This window comes from Triticum aestivum, chromosome 6B, assembly GCF_018294505.1.
Source record: "Triticum aestivum cultivar Chinese Spring chromosome 6B, IWGSC CS RefSeq v2.1, whole genome shotgun sequence".
NCBI lineage: Eukaryota > Viridiplantae > Streptophyta > Magnoliopsida > Poales > Poaceae > Triticum > Triticum aestivum.
Window position 1 is genome coordinate 438,020,425 of NC_057810.1, and position 17,896 is coordinate 438,038,320.

Here is a 17,896-nt window from a genome sequence, read left to right on the forward strand (position 1 = left end):
TGTGGCTGGTTTGAAGATAATAATAGATTTTGTAGCGTGGCGCGGCATCCAGTGCACCTCAGCGTCTGAAAAAAAAGTGGAGTGCACTCTAAACACATTATATATTTATTTTTTCTCTGGCCTTTCCACTACTGGAAATAGGGAATTTGCCATCAGCCAGCTCTTTTCCATCAGCCAGCTGATGGCAAAGAACGTCTTTGCCATCTGCTTATAAAAAACAGATGGCAAAGAACTGATAGACGGCAAAAAACATGGTTGCCATCAGCCAATTCTTTGCCATCTGCCAGTGGATGGCAAATAATCTTTGCCATCTGCCAGCTGATAGCAAAGAGATTAGCAAATCTTGTGCCCGTAAAAAATGTAACGGCATACCAGCCCCACCTCTTTGCCATATGCCAGCAGATGGCAAAGAATCTTTGCCATCTACTGGCAGATGGCAAAGAGATGAGACTATCTCTCTCCTTCCTAAAAAAAGCAAAGAGTGAAAAATTAAAGAAAAGAAAACCCCCAGCCACCCCGAATCAGTCCCACTCCCGTGCGTGCTGGATAGCTAGGGTTCCCCGCCACCCTCACCGGTCGCCGCCGCCCTCACCGGTCGCCGCCGCCGCCCTCACCGGTCGCCGCCGCCGTCGGTCTGCCCTACATGGCCGGAGGATAGGCCATCCTGCCGGTCCATTCCCGCCCCACCGCGAGGGAGGAGACCACCCCGGCGACCTCCCCCCGTCCCCACCGCCGCCGCCGCTCATCCCGGTCCCGTCCTCCTCCCCCGCCTCGCCGCCTCGCCGCGGCGTCCGTCCACCGCCGGCCAGCGAAGTCCCGGGCTCCGATTCGCGAAAAGGTACGAGCTTTCGGCCCTCCGCCGGCCGCCGGCCAATCCCCCCGTGTTTCCGGCCGCGCCGCCCAGATCCGCCCCCGCCAGCCCCCGCGGTGCCGGCCGATCTGGCGGGGAATTTCAGTTTCTTTTTTTGGTCGTCTGCTGATTACGCTCCGGGTGTTCCGACTCCAGGGGTGCTGAAGTTTGTTCCGGCGCCGTGGGATGAGCGAGGATGGCGCCTAGGGACAGCAAGGAGATGCTGCAGCGGGCCGCCGAGTCCGCCATCCGCTCCATCGGCCTCGGCTACGACGTCGCCGCCTACGTCCGGCTCAAGTTCTGCAAGCAGCGCGGCTCGCCCGACCCCTCGCTCATCGAGCTCGACCGCGATGGGACCCAGGACATCGTGCTCCCCGGCAGCCTCACCACCGTCGCCGGCGTGCCCAAGTCCATCAAGTGCGACAAGGGGGAGCGGATGCGGTTCCGGTCCGATGTCCTGTCGTTCCAGCAGGTATGGTTTCTTGCATGCCTATGCCTACTCCAGAACAAGGAAGATGACACAAATGGACATAAGTCTATTTACCATTTCAGAATCATCTATTCTTAGTAACTACTAGCACTTTTAAGAGTAAAATTCTTCCTATTCCTTCGATTACGTACTGATTTTTGCCCTTCAAGAATGTATATAGGCACCAAACACTTTGAGGCCCGTAGAGATATGTATTCTGCCACTTCCAGGCAGAATAATTTTCCTGTGTGAGTAATGCGAGGTGTATGTGGATAATGTTTTGGTCGTTACCAGATTAGAAGGTTGTCAATTATCAGGTTAGATATTTGGAAGAAAGTTGGAAACTCTGGAATTGTAGTCTTCTGTCCAGGTTGCTGGCAGCATACCTTGGATTAGGGACTGATTTTTGCCATTTCAGAAACATATAGAAGCACCGAACAGTTGAGGCCTGCATAGATGTATTCAGCCAGAAAAAAATGTTTTCCAGTTTGAGTAATGCTAATGGAGGCGTACATAGATAATGTTTTGGTTGTTAACTTATTATAAGGTCCAAAATTATCAGGTTAGACATTTAGAAGAAACTACGGGATCGTATGCTTCTACCAGTTTGCTAGCACCAGCAGGATGCATTTTTGGCATGCAGCATGCTCTAGCCAATAGCTCCTTTCTCAGAAACATGCAACCTTCCCTGTCAGGTCAGGAGAGCAACAACGCACATGCAGCACAGATTTGTGCGTCTTCTCCATGCAATCTTGTTTACTTAATCTTCAGCCTGGGCCATCTCTGTCACCAACGCCTACAGCCTGGGTATGAACCTCTCTTCTCTACTTCATCTTTACTGAATGTGCGTATTCTCTGAACCACTTATTCTTTGTCTACTGAATTTTAGTGAATGTGAGATGTACTCCTGTAAACTGAGATGTGCTTTTGTAAAGTGTGTTGTCAACTTGTGAATTTTAGTGAATGTGAGTGAAAGTTACTCCACAATGTGAGTAAAAATGTTGAGCTCCTCTCATTCTTTTCCCCAATTCAGTATTGTTGTGTAGAAATTGATTCAAAAATTCAGTACTCCTAGGCCAAGAGAGAGATTATGTTAAAAATTCAGTTAAGCAGGCATGGTAAAATTGAGTTGGAAAATCAAAATAAGTGAATGGATACTGCTTGAGTTGGAAAATCAGTGTAAATCTACTGTAAAAATTCAGTACTCCTACACTTAGAGATTATGTTAAAAATTCAGTTAAGCAGGCATGGTACTCTTATTTTGGAGTAAAAATTCAGTTTAAAAGTCAGTTAAAAGTCCAGTTTTAGAGCTTGGCTCCTGATCTGACTATAAAGTGTACTGCAAGCTTATTGCTAGCAAGTTTAAAATTCAGTAAACACATGATTCAATGCACACTTAATACACATGACCTGCTTGTGCTTGTGACTGACTTGGACACATGATTCAGACACACATGTATTCAGACACACATAGCAGGTCTGAAACTCCTAGGAAATCATTTGCATATTGTCAACCTACTGTGAAATGAGTAATAGCTGCATCTTCCAGGATAGTATGTGGGCCTCCTAATTAGTTGTAAACCAAAGCACTTAGACATTTTCAATCATGAGTAAATCAGAAACTAGTCTCAGCTTGAGTATTGATCTTGTGCATTTTCCTTTCTTTTCAGTGAACTAGTCTCAGCTTGAGTCCTGGTCTACTGTAACTCTTCTTTAAAATTGTTTAATTGACAAATCATTTTAAATGGTGTGCCCAGGTTTCAGTGAACTAGTCTCAGCTTGAAATTTGGTTCAGTTAACTCCATACAAGGGTCTCTTTTTGGTTAACAGTTTGGAGTATAGATTAACTGAAACCTGACATTTTAACTGAATTTTACCTTCTTCCTTAGGAACATGAGCTCTGGCGGCAACACAAAGAATTCAGTAAACACTATTTTTGCAGAATTGTTGTTGTCAGTTAACTGAAACTACAGCACATTCCAATCAATTGGCTGCAGTAAAGAACTGAAGAGATGGTATGATAACAACTGCTCTATTTGTTCTATCTAATCTGTTCTTTTCTATTTAAGAAAAATATAAGCATGCATTTACCAGTAGGCGAGATCATCTAGCTAATTTGTAGTGTTATTATTGTCTAAATAGGAACATTTTACCTCATTAAAAGTACAGCCATCTCCAAAACTACAACACATTTAGCTACTGAACATTTACCTGGTGAGATGTTTAGTCATGCATCCTAATTTAGACGTTGTTGTGTGTTTAAGTAATCTGTCAGAAGTGTTTATTTCCACGCATGCATTATCAAATTGGTTGTGAGCCGTAAGGTGGAATGCTTAGTATTTTTTCTCATACAGGAAACTTGCTCAGTTCAATTAATTCAGCTCCAATGGCGGTATCTGTAAGACATGGAAGTGTGCAATTTTTCTGTATGTGCTCTCATATTTTTGCTCATGCATGCTTTTTTCAGTTAGTTTTTCCCACATTTTGGAAAGAACCATGCACAAAGGAAACAAACACTTCATCTGATGGTGTACCTTCTTAAGCTAGCAGTACTCTGATGGAGTACCTTCTTCAGAGGGCAAATAACACCAGCAGCAGCAGTCACGGCGGCAGTCAACAGCAACAACAGAGGAGCAGTAGCATCAACACGAATCAGCAACAGCAGCACAGGCAGAGGAGCAGTAGCATCAACACGGGAAGAGGAGCAGGAGCAGCACGGGAGCTCCACCGGCGGCAGGGGAGAAATAGAGGAGAAACAAGATGCAGCAGCACGGGCTAGCACCACAGGCGGGCACGCAGGCAGAGAAGGAGCACCACGGCGGCGCGTGGGAGCTCGACGAGGACTCGCGGGAGACCATGGAGGACGCGTGCGAGCTGCTGTCCACGACGGATCGTGGAGGCCGGCTCCGGCAATGCCCGTAGGATCGCGGTGGCGCACGGGAGGCAGCTCAAGGTGGACTCGCGGGAGCACGAGGAGGACTCGCGGGATCTCGAGTACGATGAGAGGGAGCTCCTGCTCCACCAGATCGTGGTGGCAAATTCCAGTGACACCCGCAGGTAATCGCCGCGGGAGGGGATCGCGGCGGCGTAGGTCTGGGCGGCGGCGGCGGAGCAAGTACTTGGCGACGGCGGCGGAGCAAGTACTTGGCGACGGCGGCGACGTTGAAGGTATGTGGTGACGGAGGCGGAACACTTCCTGGTGGGTGGCAATCACGCAGCTTGGCGGCGCCGGCCCCTGGAGACGCACGGGCGACGGCGGAGGAAGACGACGGGGGTGGAGGGACTTGTTTGTGATTGTTTTGAAACTACGAGGGCTTTTTTATAAAATTGGTAATGATCTACGCCTGCGACATGTTTTTTTCGGGACGGAGGGAGTACTAATTACAACACATATACTTATTTTAAAGAAGAAATTGTTCAACTAAGGTGTTTGCCACTTAATAATGCCGCATCCTATCTATTCGGTGCCTATATGGATGTACCTACACAATATCTTTAACAATCCCAATTACTGAATATTTTCATTTCTTATGAAATAGCATATGTTGACCCGGATAATCAAGACTTAACCATGCCTAAGTTACTCCATTGAAGATTGAACAATATCTTTAACCATGATCTAGTGTTGTTTATTTTGCAGCATAGGGAAGTTCTTTCTATAGGACAGAAATTTGTGGTGCATAATAATCTTCTTCTTCTAGTCTTCTTCTTCTAACTTTCTTCTTTCCCATTTTGTAGATTTGCTTCAGATCACGGAAGCTTGGGTTGATGGAGTGCTTGTCTTTAGTTTTTGTTTTGACTTTGTGAAACTTGCTACCCATGATGAAACTGTGTAATATTGATGAAACTATGTATATGTATGGATGAAACTTGCTACTATTGGTAACATGTGTTGGATATGTGTTCAATATATATGTGTTCATGACTATTGGTAATATGTGTTGAATATGCTATATTGGTCATATAAATATATTTGTGTTTCATTTTATGTGAAAATGAATTGATATAAAAAACAAAATTAAATGGGGCAATATAGGCACTTTGTCATCCGCTGCCAGATGGCAAAGAGCTTTGCCATCAGCTGGCAGATGGCAAAGAGGCCACGTGTCATCTACATGTAAAATTTGGGCCCTTTGCCATCTGCCAGCAGATGGCAAAGCATGCAACCTTTGACATCTGCTGGCAGACGACAAAGAGCCTGAAGCCTTTGCCATCTGCTGGCAGACGACAAAGTATGCCGTTAGCCTTCTAACGGGGCTAACCCCGTTAAGAGGCTTTGCCATCTGCCAGCAGATGGCAAAGCCACAGGCTCTTTGCCATCAGCCAGCAGATGGCAAAGAAGCCTTTACCGGCAGGGTTTCAGACAAACTGTTTGCCATCTGCTGGTAGATGGCAAAGACTTTGCCATCCGTCGATCATGCCTTTGCCATCTGCCATGGCAGGAATTCCTAGCCAAGCAACCATGCGACATATTCTAGTCATGCATGCAATCCATAAATTGCAATATACTCCAACATGCAATGGCGCCACAATATCTATTTATGCGTGTTAGTCATAGGTTTTTTTTGCATTAGTCTTGATCCTTCATAGTTTGGTAGAGGTATGATAAATCCAAATATTAATGTTCCATAAAACTGAACTCCAAATGTCCGTCGGAGCCGAGGCAGAGGAGGTACGACGGGGGCGGTGGAGGCATCGTAAGAGGAGGAGAGCTCTGTGACGCCCCCGGTTCAATCGTACACTAATCATGCACGCAAATGTGTACGATCAAGATCAGGGACTCACGGAAAGATATCACAACACAACTCTACAAATAAAATAAGTCATACAAGCATCACAATACAAGCCAGGGGCCTCGAGGGCTCGAATACAAGTGCTCGATCATAGACGAGTCAGCGGAAGCAACAATATCTGAGTACAGACATAAGTTAAACAAGTTGGCCTTAAGAAGGCTAGCACAAACTGGGATACAGATCGAAAGAGGCGCAGGCCTCCTGCCTGGGATCCTCCTAACTACTCATGGTCGTCATCAGCGGGCAGCACGTAGTAGTAGGCACCTCCGGTGTAGTAGGGGTCGTCGTCGACGGTGGCGTCTGACTCCTGGACTCCAGCATCTGGTTGCGACAACCAGGTAGAAGGGAAAGGGGAAAAGAGGGAGAAAAGCAACCGTGAGTACTCATCCAAAGTACTCGCAAGCAAGGAGCTACACTACATATGCATGGGTATATGTGTAAGGAGGCCATATCGGTGGACTGAACTGCAGAATGCCAGAATAAGAGGGGGATAGCTAATCCTGTCGAAGACTACGCTTCTGGTAGCCTCCGTCTTGCAGCATATAGAAGAGAGTAGATTGTAGTCCTCCAAGTAGCATCTCCAAGTAGCATCTCCAAGCAGCATCTCCAGTAGCATCTCATAGCATAATCCTACCCGGCGATCCTCTCCTCGTCGCCCTGCGGAAAAGCGATCACCGGGTTGTCTGTGGAACTTGGAAGGGTGTGTTTTATTAAGTATCCGGTTCTAGTTGTCATAAGGTCAAGGTACAACTCCAAGTCGTCCTGTTACCGAAGATCACGGCTATTCGAATAGATTAACTTCCCTGCAGGGGTGCACCACATAGCCCAACACGCTTGATCCCATTTGGCCGGACACACTTTCCTGGGTCATGCCCGGCCTCGAAAGATCAACACGTCGCAGCCCCACCTAGGCAAAACAGAGAGGCCAGCACGCCGGTCTAAACCTAAGCGCACAGGGGTCTGGGCCCATCGCCCATAGCACACCTGCACGTTGCGTGGGCGGCCGGAAGCAGAACTAGCCCCCTTAATACAAGAGCAGGCTTACGTTCCAATCCGGCGCGCGCCGCTCCGTCGCTGACGTCTGAAGTGCTTCGGCTGATACCACGACGTCGGGATACCCATAACTACTCCCACGTAGATGGTTAGTGCGTATAGGCTCGTAGCCGACTCAGATCAAATACCAAGATCTCGTTAAGCGTATTAGGTATCCGCGAACGCCGAACAGGGCCAGGCCCACCTGTCTCCTAGGTGGTCTCAACCTGCCCTGTCGCTCCGCCACCAAGTAACAGTCGGGGGCCGTCGGGAACCCAGGCCCACCTCTACCGGGATGGAGCCACCTGCCCCTTCAGCCCCCAACTCCGAACAGTATCACATGTAATGTAACAGTGTAAAGTATATAGTATATGCCCGTGATCACCTCCCGAAGTGATCACAGCCCAGTAGTATAGCATGGCAGACGGACAAAAGTGTAGGGCCACTGATGGAACACTAGCATCCTATACTAAGCATTTAGGATTGCGGGTAAGGTATCAATGACTGTAGCAGCAATGACAGGCTATGCATCAGAATAGGATTAACGAAAAGCAGTAACATGCTACACTACTCTAATGCAAGCAGTATAGAGAAGAGTAGGCGATATCTGGTGATCAAAGGGGGGCTTGCCTGGTTGCTCTGGCAAGAGAGAGGGTCGTCAACTCCGTAGTCGAACTGGTCAGCAGCAGCGTCGGTCTCGTAGTCTACCGGAGAGAAGAGGGGGAAGAAACAATGAATACAATGCAAGCAAATGCATATCGATGCATGACATGACAAGTAACGATGCTAGGTGTGCCCAATCGCGGTAGTAGGTGATACCGACGAAGGGGGGAAACATCCGGGAAAGTATTCCCGGTGTTTCGCGTTTTCGGACAGATGAACCGGAGGGGAAAAGTTGCGAGTTCGATAGGTTAGGGGTGTGTGGCGGACGAACGGACTGCGTATCCGAAATCGTCTCGTCGTTCTGAGTAACTTTCATGTAGAAAGTATTTTCATCCGAGTTACGGATTATTTTATATTAATTTTTAAAGTTTTAAATCATTTTCTAATTTATTAATTATTAATTAAATCAACATTATCCAGAATAGTGTTTGCTGACGTCGGCATGACGTCAGCAGTCAACGTTGACCATTGACCTGGTCAACCTGACAGGTGGGTCCCAATTGTCATTGTCTGAGTTTAACTAAACAGGTTAATTAGCTTAATTACTTGATTAGGTTAACTAATTCTAATTAATTTAGTTAAACCCAATTAATTAACTTAATTAATTCACTAATTATTTAATTAATTAATTATTTCTTTTACTAATTTCATTTTCATTTTCATTTTCATTTTTCTCCTCTTTCCCTTTTTCTTTTCTTCTTTCTGATTTACAAGGGGGAGGGCCCCACCTGTAAGTGGCTCAGGCCACCTCCCTCCTGTGCACGAACGCACACAGGGAAGGGGCAGGGGCGCGGTGGCCGGACCGGGCTCCGGCGAGGCCGTGTTCGAGGCCGGCAGGACGGAGACGAGGGGCGGCGGGTTCGGGCGCTGGAGCGGACAGCGGGCGCGGGGAGGGAGAGGTCGCAGGAGGCGGCTGTCCGGGGGGGGGGGCACTAGGCGAGGTCATGGCCTCGCGGGGGGGCGCCGGCGCGCGGCCACAGAGGCCGGTGAGGGCACGAGTGGGCGCTGTCGGCCACGGTTGGGCGTGGCGACGAGCGCGAGGCGGGACGGTGCGAGGGGCGCACAGGCTAGGCGAGGGAGGAGCGGACGGGGGTCGGTCGGCGCGTGTTCATGCATACGGGGACAGGGGAGAGAAGAGGCCAGGGGCCTCACCGGCGTTGATGGGGAGAGGGGGCGCCGAGGTTTGCTGTCGGCCGGCGGGGAAGAGGTCGAGGACGCGAGGTCCGGCGAGGAGGGGTCGAGGTGGCGTCCGACGCGGGGCAGGGCATGGCGACGCCGGCGAAGCGACTGATGGGCGACGACCCGAGGCAGGGGGCGCGGCGTCGATCTCGGGAGGTCGTGGGATGGAGGGGCGCCGGCGGGGAAGGGCCCTGTCGCGGCAGTGGTGGCGGAGGCGGGCGCAGCCCGGCGACGGCGGGGCGGCGTCGGGCCCCGGCGTCGGGCTCGGGGGCAACGGGATCGGGGCGCATCTGCGCGACGAGGGCGAGGTGGAGGGGGGATGAGGCGGCGGCGATGCCCTGATCCAGATCGGGATCAGGGGAGGGGGCGACGGGATGTGGGGAATTAGGGTTTCCCCTGGTGGGGATAAGGAGGAGGGTGTGGGGTGCGGCTGGGCCGGCCTGGCGGCCCGATGGCCTGCTGGGCCGTGGCCCAGCGGGGGGGGGGGGGGTTCTCTCTCTTATTCTTTTTCTTCTTGTTTTCCTTTCCCTTTTCTGTTTTAATATTGTTTCCTATTATTTTAGTTTTAGTAAAATATACACGTAGTATATAAATTAGTATTTCAACTTAGTCCATAGTCACAAGAAGTCTAGTCCTCAAATAAATTAGTTTGACCTTTTATTTATTATAAAAGGTATTTAAATAATTGTTTTTGCTGTTGTTTTATTCATCTTATAGTATTTAAACATTTTATAAAGGTGTAGCTCCTCCACCATAATTACCTATACAATATTTGGTTCACTCTGAACATCTTAGTTTTAATTATTTGAAAACTTTTATTTTGTTTGATTGATTTTGAATTTGATTTCGAATCGGTTTCGATCTAACGCGAGGTTAGCAACAGTAACGGAGGTGACGTGGCATCGTTAACGTGGGATTACTGTAGCTTAATTATCCGGGCGTCACAATTCTCCTCCACTACAAGAAATCTCGTCCCGAGATTTAGGAGGGGAGTAAGGGGGAAAGTTCTGGTTACGATATTCTAACGGATCTTCTCGAAGAAGTTAATCCCTTTCGTTGATGTCTTCAATTCTCTGCTTCAGGTCATTATGGTGAAGTCGTCCTTTTCTTGGGGCACTCCAACGTACTTACGAATAGGTAAGGGGCAGCTCAGCTACGACAAAATGTTTATGAGGGAAACCATCTGGGTTTAACCTTTGAATGAGCATAAGATTATCTCTCGAGTTGAACATATAAAATACATCAAGAGTAAGGTACGAAGGTACCATGAGAAGTTTCAAATGGATAGGCAATCGTTCGATGCCTGAAGCAACACGCGAAAGGGGTCCGGAGCAACGAGATTGAGTATTGCGTCTGTTACCAGAATAGATCACTAGGACGGTGGTCCGTGAATTACATACAAGGCCACACACGAGGAATAACTTTAGGAACAGGAGGTGTACAGGAGATTCAGGTTTCGATCCTGTGGAACTGTGGGTTATGGGCCCACCATGTGGGTTAAAGTAGGAAGGGCAGTGACGTCTTGCAAGATCATGTAAGCAAGGCATGTCAGAGGATAGCCTGTCAGTTATGTCAGCAACAACATCGATACCAAGGGCGAGGGACGAAGAGAACCATTCTCCTGCTCGTTGAACGAGGCGGACCAATAGGCAAAGTTCTCATCCATCGGTGGTTACCGGAATGTCATCAACAATAGAAACAAGGTCTTACTGACAGGATTGTACACCGAGGTGTTTACCTAAGTAGGAGAAAACTACTGCTTACATCATATAGATCACAAGAAGGTTTAAACAATCCCAATGGAAAGGAAAAGTGATTGTCAGGTTTAAGCAGAACAATGGAAAGGAAAATGTGTTTAAACACATATTTCAAGGGTATATCCTTCCCAAGGACAAGCAGAGTAAGATATCCATGACAGGATATAATGTAGAAAACTCATTAGGTAAGGGGAGAGAAATTTCATGACATTACCCATACAACAGTGTTTGAATAGTTGATAAAGGAAATTTAGCATGGTGCTTCAAAATGTGCAGAGTACCATAGACATGCTTAGAGATAGCATTGACAAGGTCATCAAGTAAGGTTCAGAATTTGGATGCACGAAGGATCCATCAGGAACAACTTGTAAAGTAAGTTTTATAATTTCCGCATGGAAAAATCACTAACCTTGCTTAAGAAGGGAGCTATGACAATAGGTCCTCCGGCCAGGTGTACTAGGCATGACACCACCTTACCAGGTTATATAAAGACCAATGTTATGACTCTTGGAAAAGGTTCCAACCATCGTATCTGACCGAGATTCAGATCTGATTGGTGTCAGGATAACTCAGACTCGGGATGCTTGAGAAGAAAGGTGTAACACACATTGTCGAGATGACATTGTAAGATTCTCGGGAATTGAACTATGGAAGCGAGTTCCGAAACAAGAGTTCTCCACTAATCCAAGGAGAGATGAGGAGGTGGCTGATGGATTCAGCAACATTTTGTCAAGATTTCCAAAAAAATGAATTTCCACAATCAGGTGAACAAAGAGATATCATTTGTCGGATCAAATGATATAATGATGTATGCTTGAGGAAACATACTCAATTAAACATTGGTTGAAAGGTGCACCCGAATATGGGTTGGGTTGCACGATCAATGTTAGAGTGGTGACTTGACGAACAAAAGAATTAGAATGAAACTCGACCATTACTTCAAAGCAATAGGGTTGCTAGAAGTTTCGAATTCACACCTCATGGTTCAATTGTCGGTATTCCGGTTAGAAACAACACGGGTACCAAGAAAGAATGGTGAGGGTGAGAAGTATCACCATACCAAGAATTCTTAAGAGGGGGAGTAATCCTCACGACCTTCTTGACATAAAAGATGGTAATACTCCATGGTAAAGGAGAACAAATGCTAGGTAGCAAGGAACTCGAGGTATAACACAGAACACAAAGAAGTTTATGTTGGAGGGAACGCAATAAAGAGGTCGATGACAACACAAATCATCGAGGGCAAGGATGGTATTTCTCATCATTCATTCAATTGATATCCTGGAAAAGCATCAGAATGTAGATGGTGATCATGACACATTTGTCGAGAGATTCCACGAAGATGTAATCGATCCGCGATCACATCAAGTCAAAAGAATAATGAAGCAAGAGGTTATTGGAACCATAGGCACGACACAAACTTGAAATCAAGATTGTTGTTCAAGGAGAACTGATATGACGAGGAAGATCGACGTAAGCTTAGCTCATTGTCAAAAGTTGTGCTCCGGGATTAAGGACCAGGTAGCACAGTTAAAATTTAGCATGGTAATGATATGGCCGATCAGGCTAGGAATGACATGATTGGGTACAAACTCGTAAGTAAAGAATATTAGTAAGAGTTGTTGAACCGTAATGCGGACTCGGTTCAGTTATCGGTGTCTTTGAGTGTTTAATAACTCAGAGCCCGTGGAAAATTGGAATCAGTGGGAAGGTAGCACTTGATGAAGAACTCATAAGAAGTTATGCAGTTCCATGATAATCTCGGGATTCCAGGGGGGTAATACTCGACACAAGATCAAAGTAAAGATTGGACGGGTGTATTAATCCATAGAAGACAATTGTTTTAACTTGTCCGGGAAATGGAATCAAGGAAGAACAATCATGGTCGGAACCACGGTTGCAAGGGATCAATTCACAGATACCATATGTTAGTTATCAAGGAAATAGTTATTATTACAAGAAGCTTCCATGATAGGATATACATCGCGTCCATGGGCATGAACACAAGGTTCGAGGTCGACTCCCACTTCTCCAAAGCATAACCTTACATTCACTTCTCGTTTCGATAATGGCATTAGTGTTGAAAGTTATACCTGGTGAAATACCAGATGAGTATGCCCCGTGAAAACTTCCGAGTTCACACATAGTAAGGAAGGCATAGGTTCAACCCATCAGGGCGTCTTACGAACATATACCACAAACTTCGGGGTAAATAACACAAGCTCGAAAGTAGAGCATTGTTCAAAAGCAGATGATACAATTTACCAAAGGCATTATGTATCCGAGAAAAGGCTCACAAGTTTATTGAATATGAAGGGCGTTGTCAGATAAAATCCAACAAGGGATCTGGTGGCCCACAAGGGATCTGACGTGAGCATCGGTACTCAACTAGAGGAAGAAGATTGCAAGGAGATCAGATTATAGAAACAACTGACTAATCCAGAGCTCAAATGCAAAGGAATTATGATTTCCAAATTAAGGGAACAGAATCAATGCTCTGATTAGGGATGGATAAGTTGAATAGCCTTAGGGTACAATCAACGACAATTGGATTGGTCGAGAACCAATTCCAGTTAAAAGAATGGAAGCTCAGCCGGAAAAGTAATTTATAAGGATCAATGATGATTGCGTGTATTCGCAGCATATTGAGTCAACAGACTCAAAATGATAATGACAAGGAATGTCAATAAGATTTCTATACTTATGGGATTAACCATAGTGAAAGCAAACAAGAAATTCCAGAGCAATAGGTTGCTGAGGATTTTCGGAATATCGGGTGGTATTTCGAAGACTTTTGTGTAACACATGAACAACTGGGGGATGAGCGGATACTCGATAAGTGCGAGAATTAACCATAGGGGTATTCAAGTGACAAAGAACAGCAAGGCAGTAAGCTCAAGGGATTATCGAAACAACGACGAGTTTTTTAGGGTATCTTGTAATAACAAGACCACTGGGGATGAATGTAAAAATAACAAATGCAAGTAGTTATCCATAAGGGTTTGCGGTGGAAGGTGAATTGCAAACGCGATGAACACAAGTTCTCGGGTTAACAGTGGAGAGTATCTTTAGGGTCTTCTGGTGCAGCAGACGATCATTAGTAATAAGGGGCTCTCCGAGTGAAAGTGATAACGAGATCCTAATGTTAGATTTAATAAACTTCATTTAACCCGAATAGAGGAGAGATCAGAGTCCCAGAGTAAAGGTCGAGGAGTAAAAGATCCTACTACCACCCGATGGCGACGTGGGCCCGTAAGGCACACAGCCAAGTTAGTAAAAGTTTTTGCAATGTCTAGACTCGACTTCGGCCAAGGAGTGTGGAAGGGGGATTCCTACAGGCAGTCGGCTCTGATACCAACTTGTGACGCCCCCGGTTCAATCGTACACTAATCATGCACGCAAATGTGTACGATCAAGATCAGGGACTCACGGGAAGATATCACAACACAACTCTACAAATAAAATAAGTCATACAAGCATCACAATACAAGCCAGGGGCCTCGAGGGCTCGAATACAAGTGCTCGATCATAGACGAGTCAGCGGAAGCAACAATATCTGAGTACAGACATAAGTTAAACAAGTTGGCCTTAAGAAGGCTAGCACAAACTGGGATACAGATCGAAAGAGGCGCATGCCTCCTGCCCGGGATCCTCCTAACTACTCCTGGTCGTCATCAGCGGGCAGCACGTAGTAGTAGGCACCTCCGGTGTAGTAGGGGTCGTCGTCGACGGTGGCGTCTGACTCCTGGACTCCAGCATCTGGTTGCGACAACCAGGTAGAAGGGAAAGGGGAAAAGAGGGAGAAAAGCAACCGTGAGTACTCATCCAAAGTACTCGCAAGCAAGGAGCTACACTACATATGCATGGGTATATGTGTAAGGAGGCCATATCGGTGGACTGAACTGCAGAATGCCAGAATAAGAGGGGGATAGCTAATCCTGTCGAAGACTACGCTTCTGGTAGCCTCCGTCTTGCAGCATATAGAAGAGAGTAGATTGTAGTCCTCCAAGTAGCATCTCCAAGTAGCATCTCCAAGCAGCATCTCCAGTAGCATCGCATAGCATAATCCTACCCGGCGATCCTCTCCTCGTCGCCCTGCGGAAAAGAGATCACCGGGTTGTCGGTGGAACTTGGAAGGGTGTGTTTTATTAAGTATCCGGTTCTAGTTGTCATAAGGTCAAGGTACAACTCCAAGTCGTCCTGTTACCGAAGATCACGGCTATTCGAATAGATTAACTTCCCTGCAGGGGTGCACCACATAGCCCAACACGCTTGATCCCATTTGGCCGGACACACTTTCCTGGGTCATGCCCAGCCTCGGAAGATCAACACGTCGCAGCCCCACCTAGGCAAAACAGAGAGGCCAGCACGCCGGTCTAAACCTAAGCGCACAGGGGTCTGGGCCCATCGCCCATAGCACACCTGCACGTTGCGTGGGCGGCCGGAAGCAGAACTAGCCCCCTTAATACAAGAGCAGGCTTACGTTCCAATCCGGCGCGCGCCGCTCCGTCGCTGACGTCTGAAGTGCTTCGGCTGATACCACGACGTCGGGATACCCATAACTACTCCCACGTAGATGGTTAGTGCGTATAGGCTCGTAGCCGACTCAGATCAAATACCAAGATCTCGTTAAGCGTATTAGGTATCCGCGAACGCCGAACAGGGCCAGGCCCACCTGTCTCCTAGGTGGTCTCAACCTGCCCTGTCGCTCCGCCACCAAGTAACAGTCGGGGGCCGTCGGGAACCCAGGCCCACCTCTACCGGGATGGAGCCACCTGCCCCTTCAGCCCCCAACTCCGAACAGTATCACAGGTAATGTAACAGTGTAAAGTATATAGTATATGCCCGTGATCACCTCCCGAAGTGATCACAGCCCAGTAGTATAGCATGGCAGACGGACAAAAGTGTAGGGCCACTGATGGAACACTAGCATCCTATACTAAGCATTTAGGATTGCGGGTAAGGTATCAATGACTGTAGCAGCAATGACAGGCTATGCATCAGAATAGGATTAACGAAAAGCAGTAACATGCTACACTACTCTAATGCAAGCAGTATAGAGAAGAGTAGGCGATATCTGGTGATCAAAGGGGGGGCTTGCCTGGTTGCTCTGGCAAGAGAGAGGGTCGTCAACTCCGTAGTCGAACTGGTCAGCAGCAGCGTCGGTCTCGTAGTCTACCGGAGAGAAGAGGGGGAAGAAACAATGAATACAATGCAAGCAAATGCATATCGATGCATGACATGACAAGTAACGATGCTAGGTGTGCCCAATCGCGGTAGTAGGTGATACCGACGAAGGGGGGAAACATCCGGGAAAGTATTCCCGGTGTTTCGCGTTTTCGGACAGATGAACCGGAGGGGAAAAGTTGCGAGTTCGATAGGTTAGGGGTGTGTGGCGGACGAACGGACTGCGTATCCGAAATCATCTCGTCGTTCTGAGTAACTTTCATGTAGAAAGTATTTTCATCCGAGTTACGGATTATTTTATATTAATTTTTAAAGTTTTAAATCATTTTCTAATTTATTAATTATTAATTAAATCAACATTATCCAGAATAGTGTTCGCTGACATCGGCATGACGTCAGCAGTCAACGTTTACCGTTGACCTGGTCAACCTGACAGGTGGGTCCCAATTGTCATTGTCTGAGTTTAACTAAACAGGTTAATTAGCTTAATTACTTGATTAGGTTAACTAATTCTAATTAATTTAGTTAAACCCAATTAATTAACTTAATTAATTCACTAATTATTTAATTAATTAATTATTTCTTTTATTAATTTCATTTTCATTTTCATTTTCATTTTTCTCCTCTTTCCCTTTTTCTTTTCTTCTTTCTGATTTACAAGGGGGAGGGCCCCACCTGTAAGTGGCTCAGGCCACCTCCCTCCTGTGCACGAACGCACACAGGGAAGGGGCAGGGGCGCGGTGGCCGGACCGGGCTCCGGCGAGGCCGTGTTCGAGGCCGGCAGGACGGAGACGAGGGGCGGCGGGTTCGGGCGCTGGAGCGGACAGCGGGCGCGGGGAGGGAGAGGTCGCAGGAGGCGGCTGTCCGGGGGGGCACTAGGCGAGGTCATGGCCTCGCGGGGGGGCGCCGGCGCGCGGCCACAGAGGCCGGTGAGGGCACGAGTGGGCGCTGTCGGCCACGGTTGGGCGTGGCGACGAGCGCGAGGCGGGACGGTGCGAGGGGCGCACAGGCTAGGCGAGGGAGGAGCGGACGGGGGTCGGTCGGCGCGTGTTCATGCATACGGGGACAGGGGAGAGAAGAGGCCAGGGGCCTCACCGGCGTTGATGGGGAGAGGGGGCACCGAGGTTTGCTGTCGGCCGGCGGGGAAGAGGTCGAGGGCGCGAGGTCCGGCGAGGAGGGGTCGAGGTGGCGTCCGACGCGGGGCAGGGCATGGCGACGCCGGCGAAGCGACTGATGGGCGACGACCCAAGGCAGGGGGCGCGGCGTCGATCTCGGGAGGTCGTGGGATGGAGGGGCGCCGGCGGGGAAGGGCCCATTCGCGGCAGTGGTGGCAGAGGCGGGCGCAGCCCGGCGACGGCGGGGCGGCGTCGGGCCCCGGCGTCGGGCTTGGGGGCAACGGGATCGGGGCGCATCTGCGCGATGAGGGCGAGGTGGAGGGGGGATGAGGCGGCGGCGATGCCCTGATCCAGATCGGGATCAGGGGAGGGGGCGACGGGATGTGGGGAATTAGGGTTTCCCCTGGTGGGGATAAGGAGGAGGGTGTGGGGTGCGGCTGGGCCGGCCTGGCGGCCCGATGGCCTGCTGGGCCGTGGCCCAGCGGGGGGGGGGGTTCTCTCTCTTATTCTTTTTCTTCTTGTTTTCCTTTCCCTTTTCTGTTTTAATATTGTTTCCTATTATTTTAGTTTTAGTAAAATATACACGTAGTATATAAATTAGTATTTCAACTTAGTCCATAGTCACAAGAAGTCTAGTCCTCAAATAAATTAGTTTGACCTTTTATTTATTATAAAAGGTATTTAAATAATTGTTTTTGCTGTTGTTTTATTCATCTTATAGTATTTAAACATTTTATAAAGGTGTAGCTCCTCCACCATAATTACCTATACAATATTTGGTTCACTCTGAACATCTTAGTTTTAATTATTTGAAAACTTTTATTTTGTTTGATTGATTTTGAATTTGATTT

The 17,896-nt window shown here is 47.9% G+C and overlaps 1 protein-coding gene across 16 annotated transcripts; it reads left to right on the forward strand.

Moving 5' to 3' along the window:
• Positions 1 to 488: 488 nt before the first annotated feature.
• Positions 489 to 5,098, forward strand: LOC123137367 (MACPF domain-containing protein At4g24290). Of its 16 annotated transcripts, none has more exons than XM_044557107.1 (4): positions 489 to 838; positions 1,007 to 1,322; positions 2,015 to 2,126; positions 5,058 to 5,094. In XM_044557107.1, exons 2-3 carry the CDS (start codon positions 1,047 to 1,049, stop codon positions 2,081 to 2,083), a joined length of 345 nt encoding a protein of 114 aa, XP_044413042.1. In that variant the 5' UTR covers positions 489 to 838; positions 1,007 to 1,046; the 3' UTR covers positions 2,084 to 2,126; positions 5,058 to 5,094. The 16 variants fall into 16 exon arrangements, 8 of the variants coding, with proteins under 8 accessions (XP_044413042.1, XP_044413035.1, XP_044413036.1 ...); XM_044557100.1 differs by lacking the exon at positions 5,058 to 5,094 and adding an exon at positions 3,262 to 3,938; XM_044557101.1 differs by lacking the exon at positions 5,058 to 5,094 and adding an exon at positions 3,674 to 3,938.
• The last annotated feature ends 12,798 nt before the right edge of the window (positions 5,099 to 17,896 follow it).

What these genes read in the sequence shown, in the direction of transcription:
- LOC123137367 (XM_044557107.1), top strand. Translation starts at nt 1,047, where the DNA reads ATGGCGCCTAGGGACAGCAAGGAGATGCTGCAGCGGGCCGCCGAGTCC. An exon ending in ATGTCCTGTCGTTCCAGCAG is followed by an intron (nt 1,323 to 2,014) that starts GTATGGTTTCTT and finishes CTTCCCTGTCAG; the next exon opens with GTCAGGAGAGCAACAACGCA.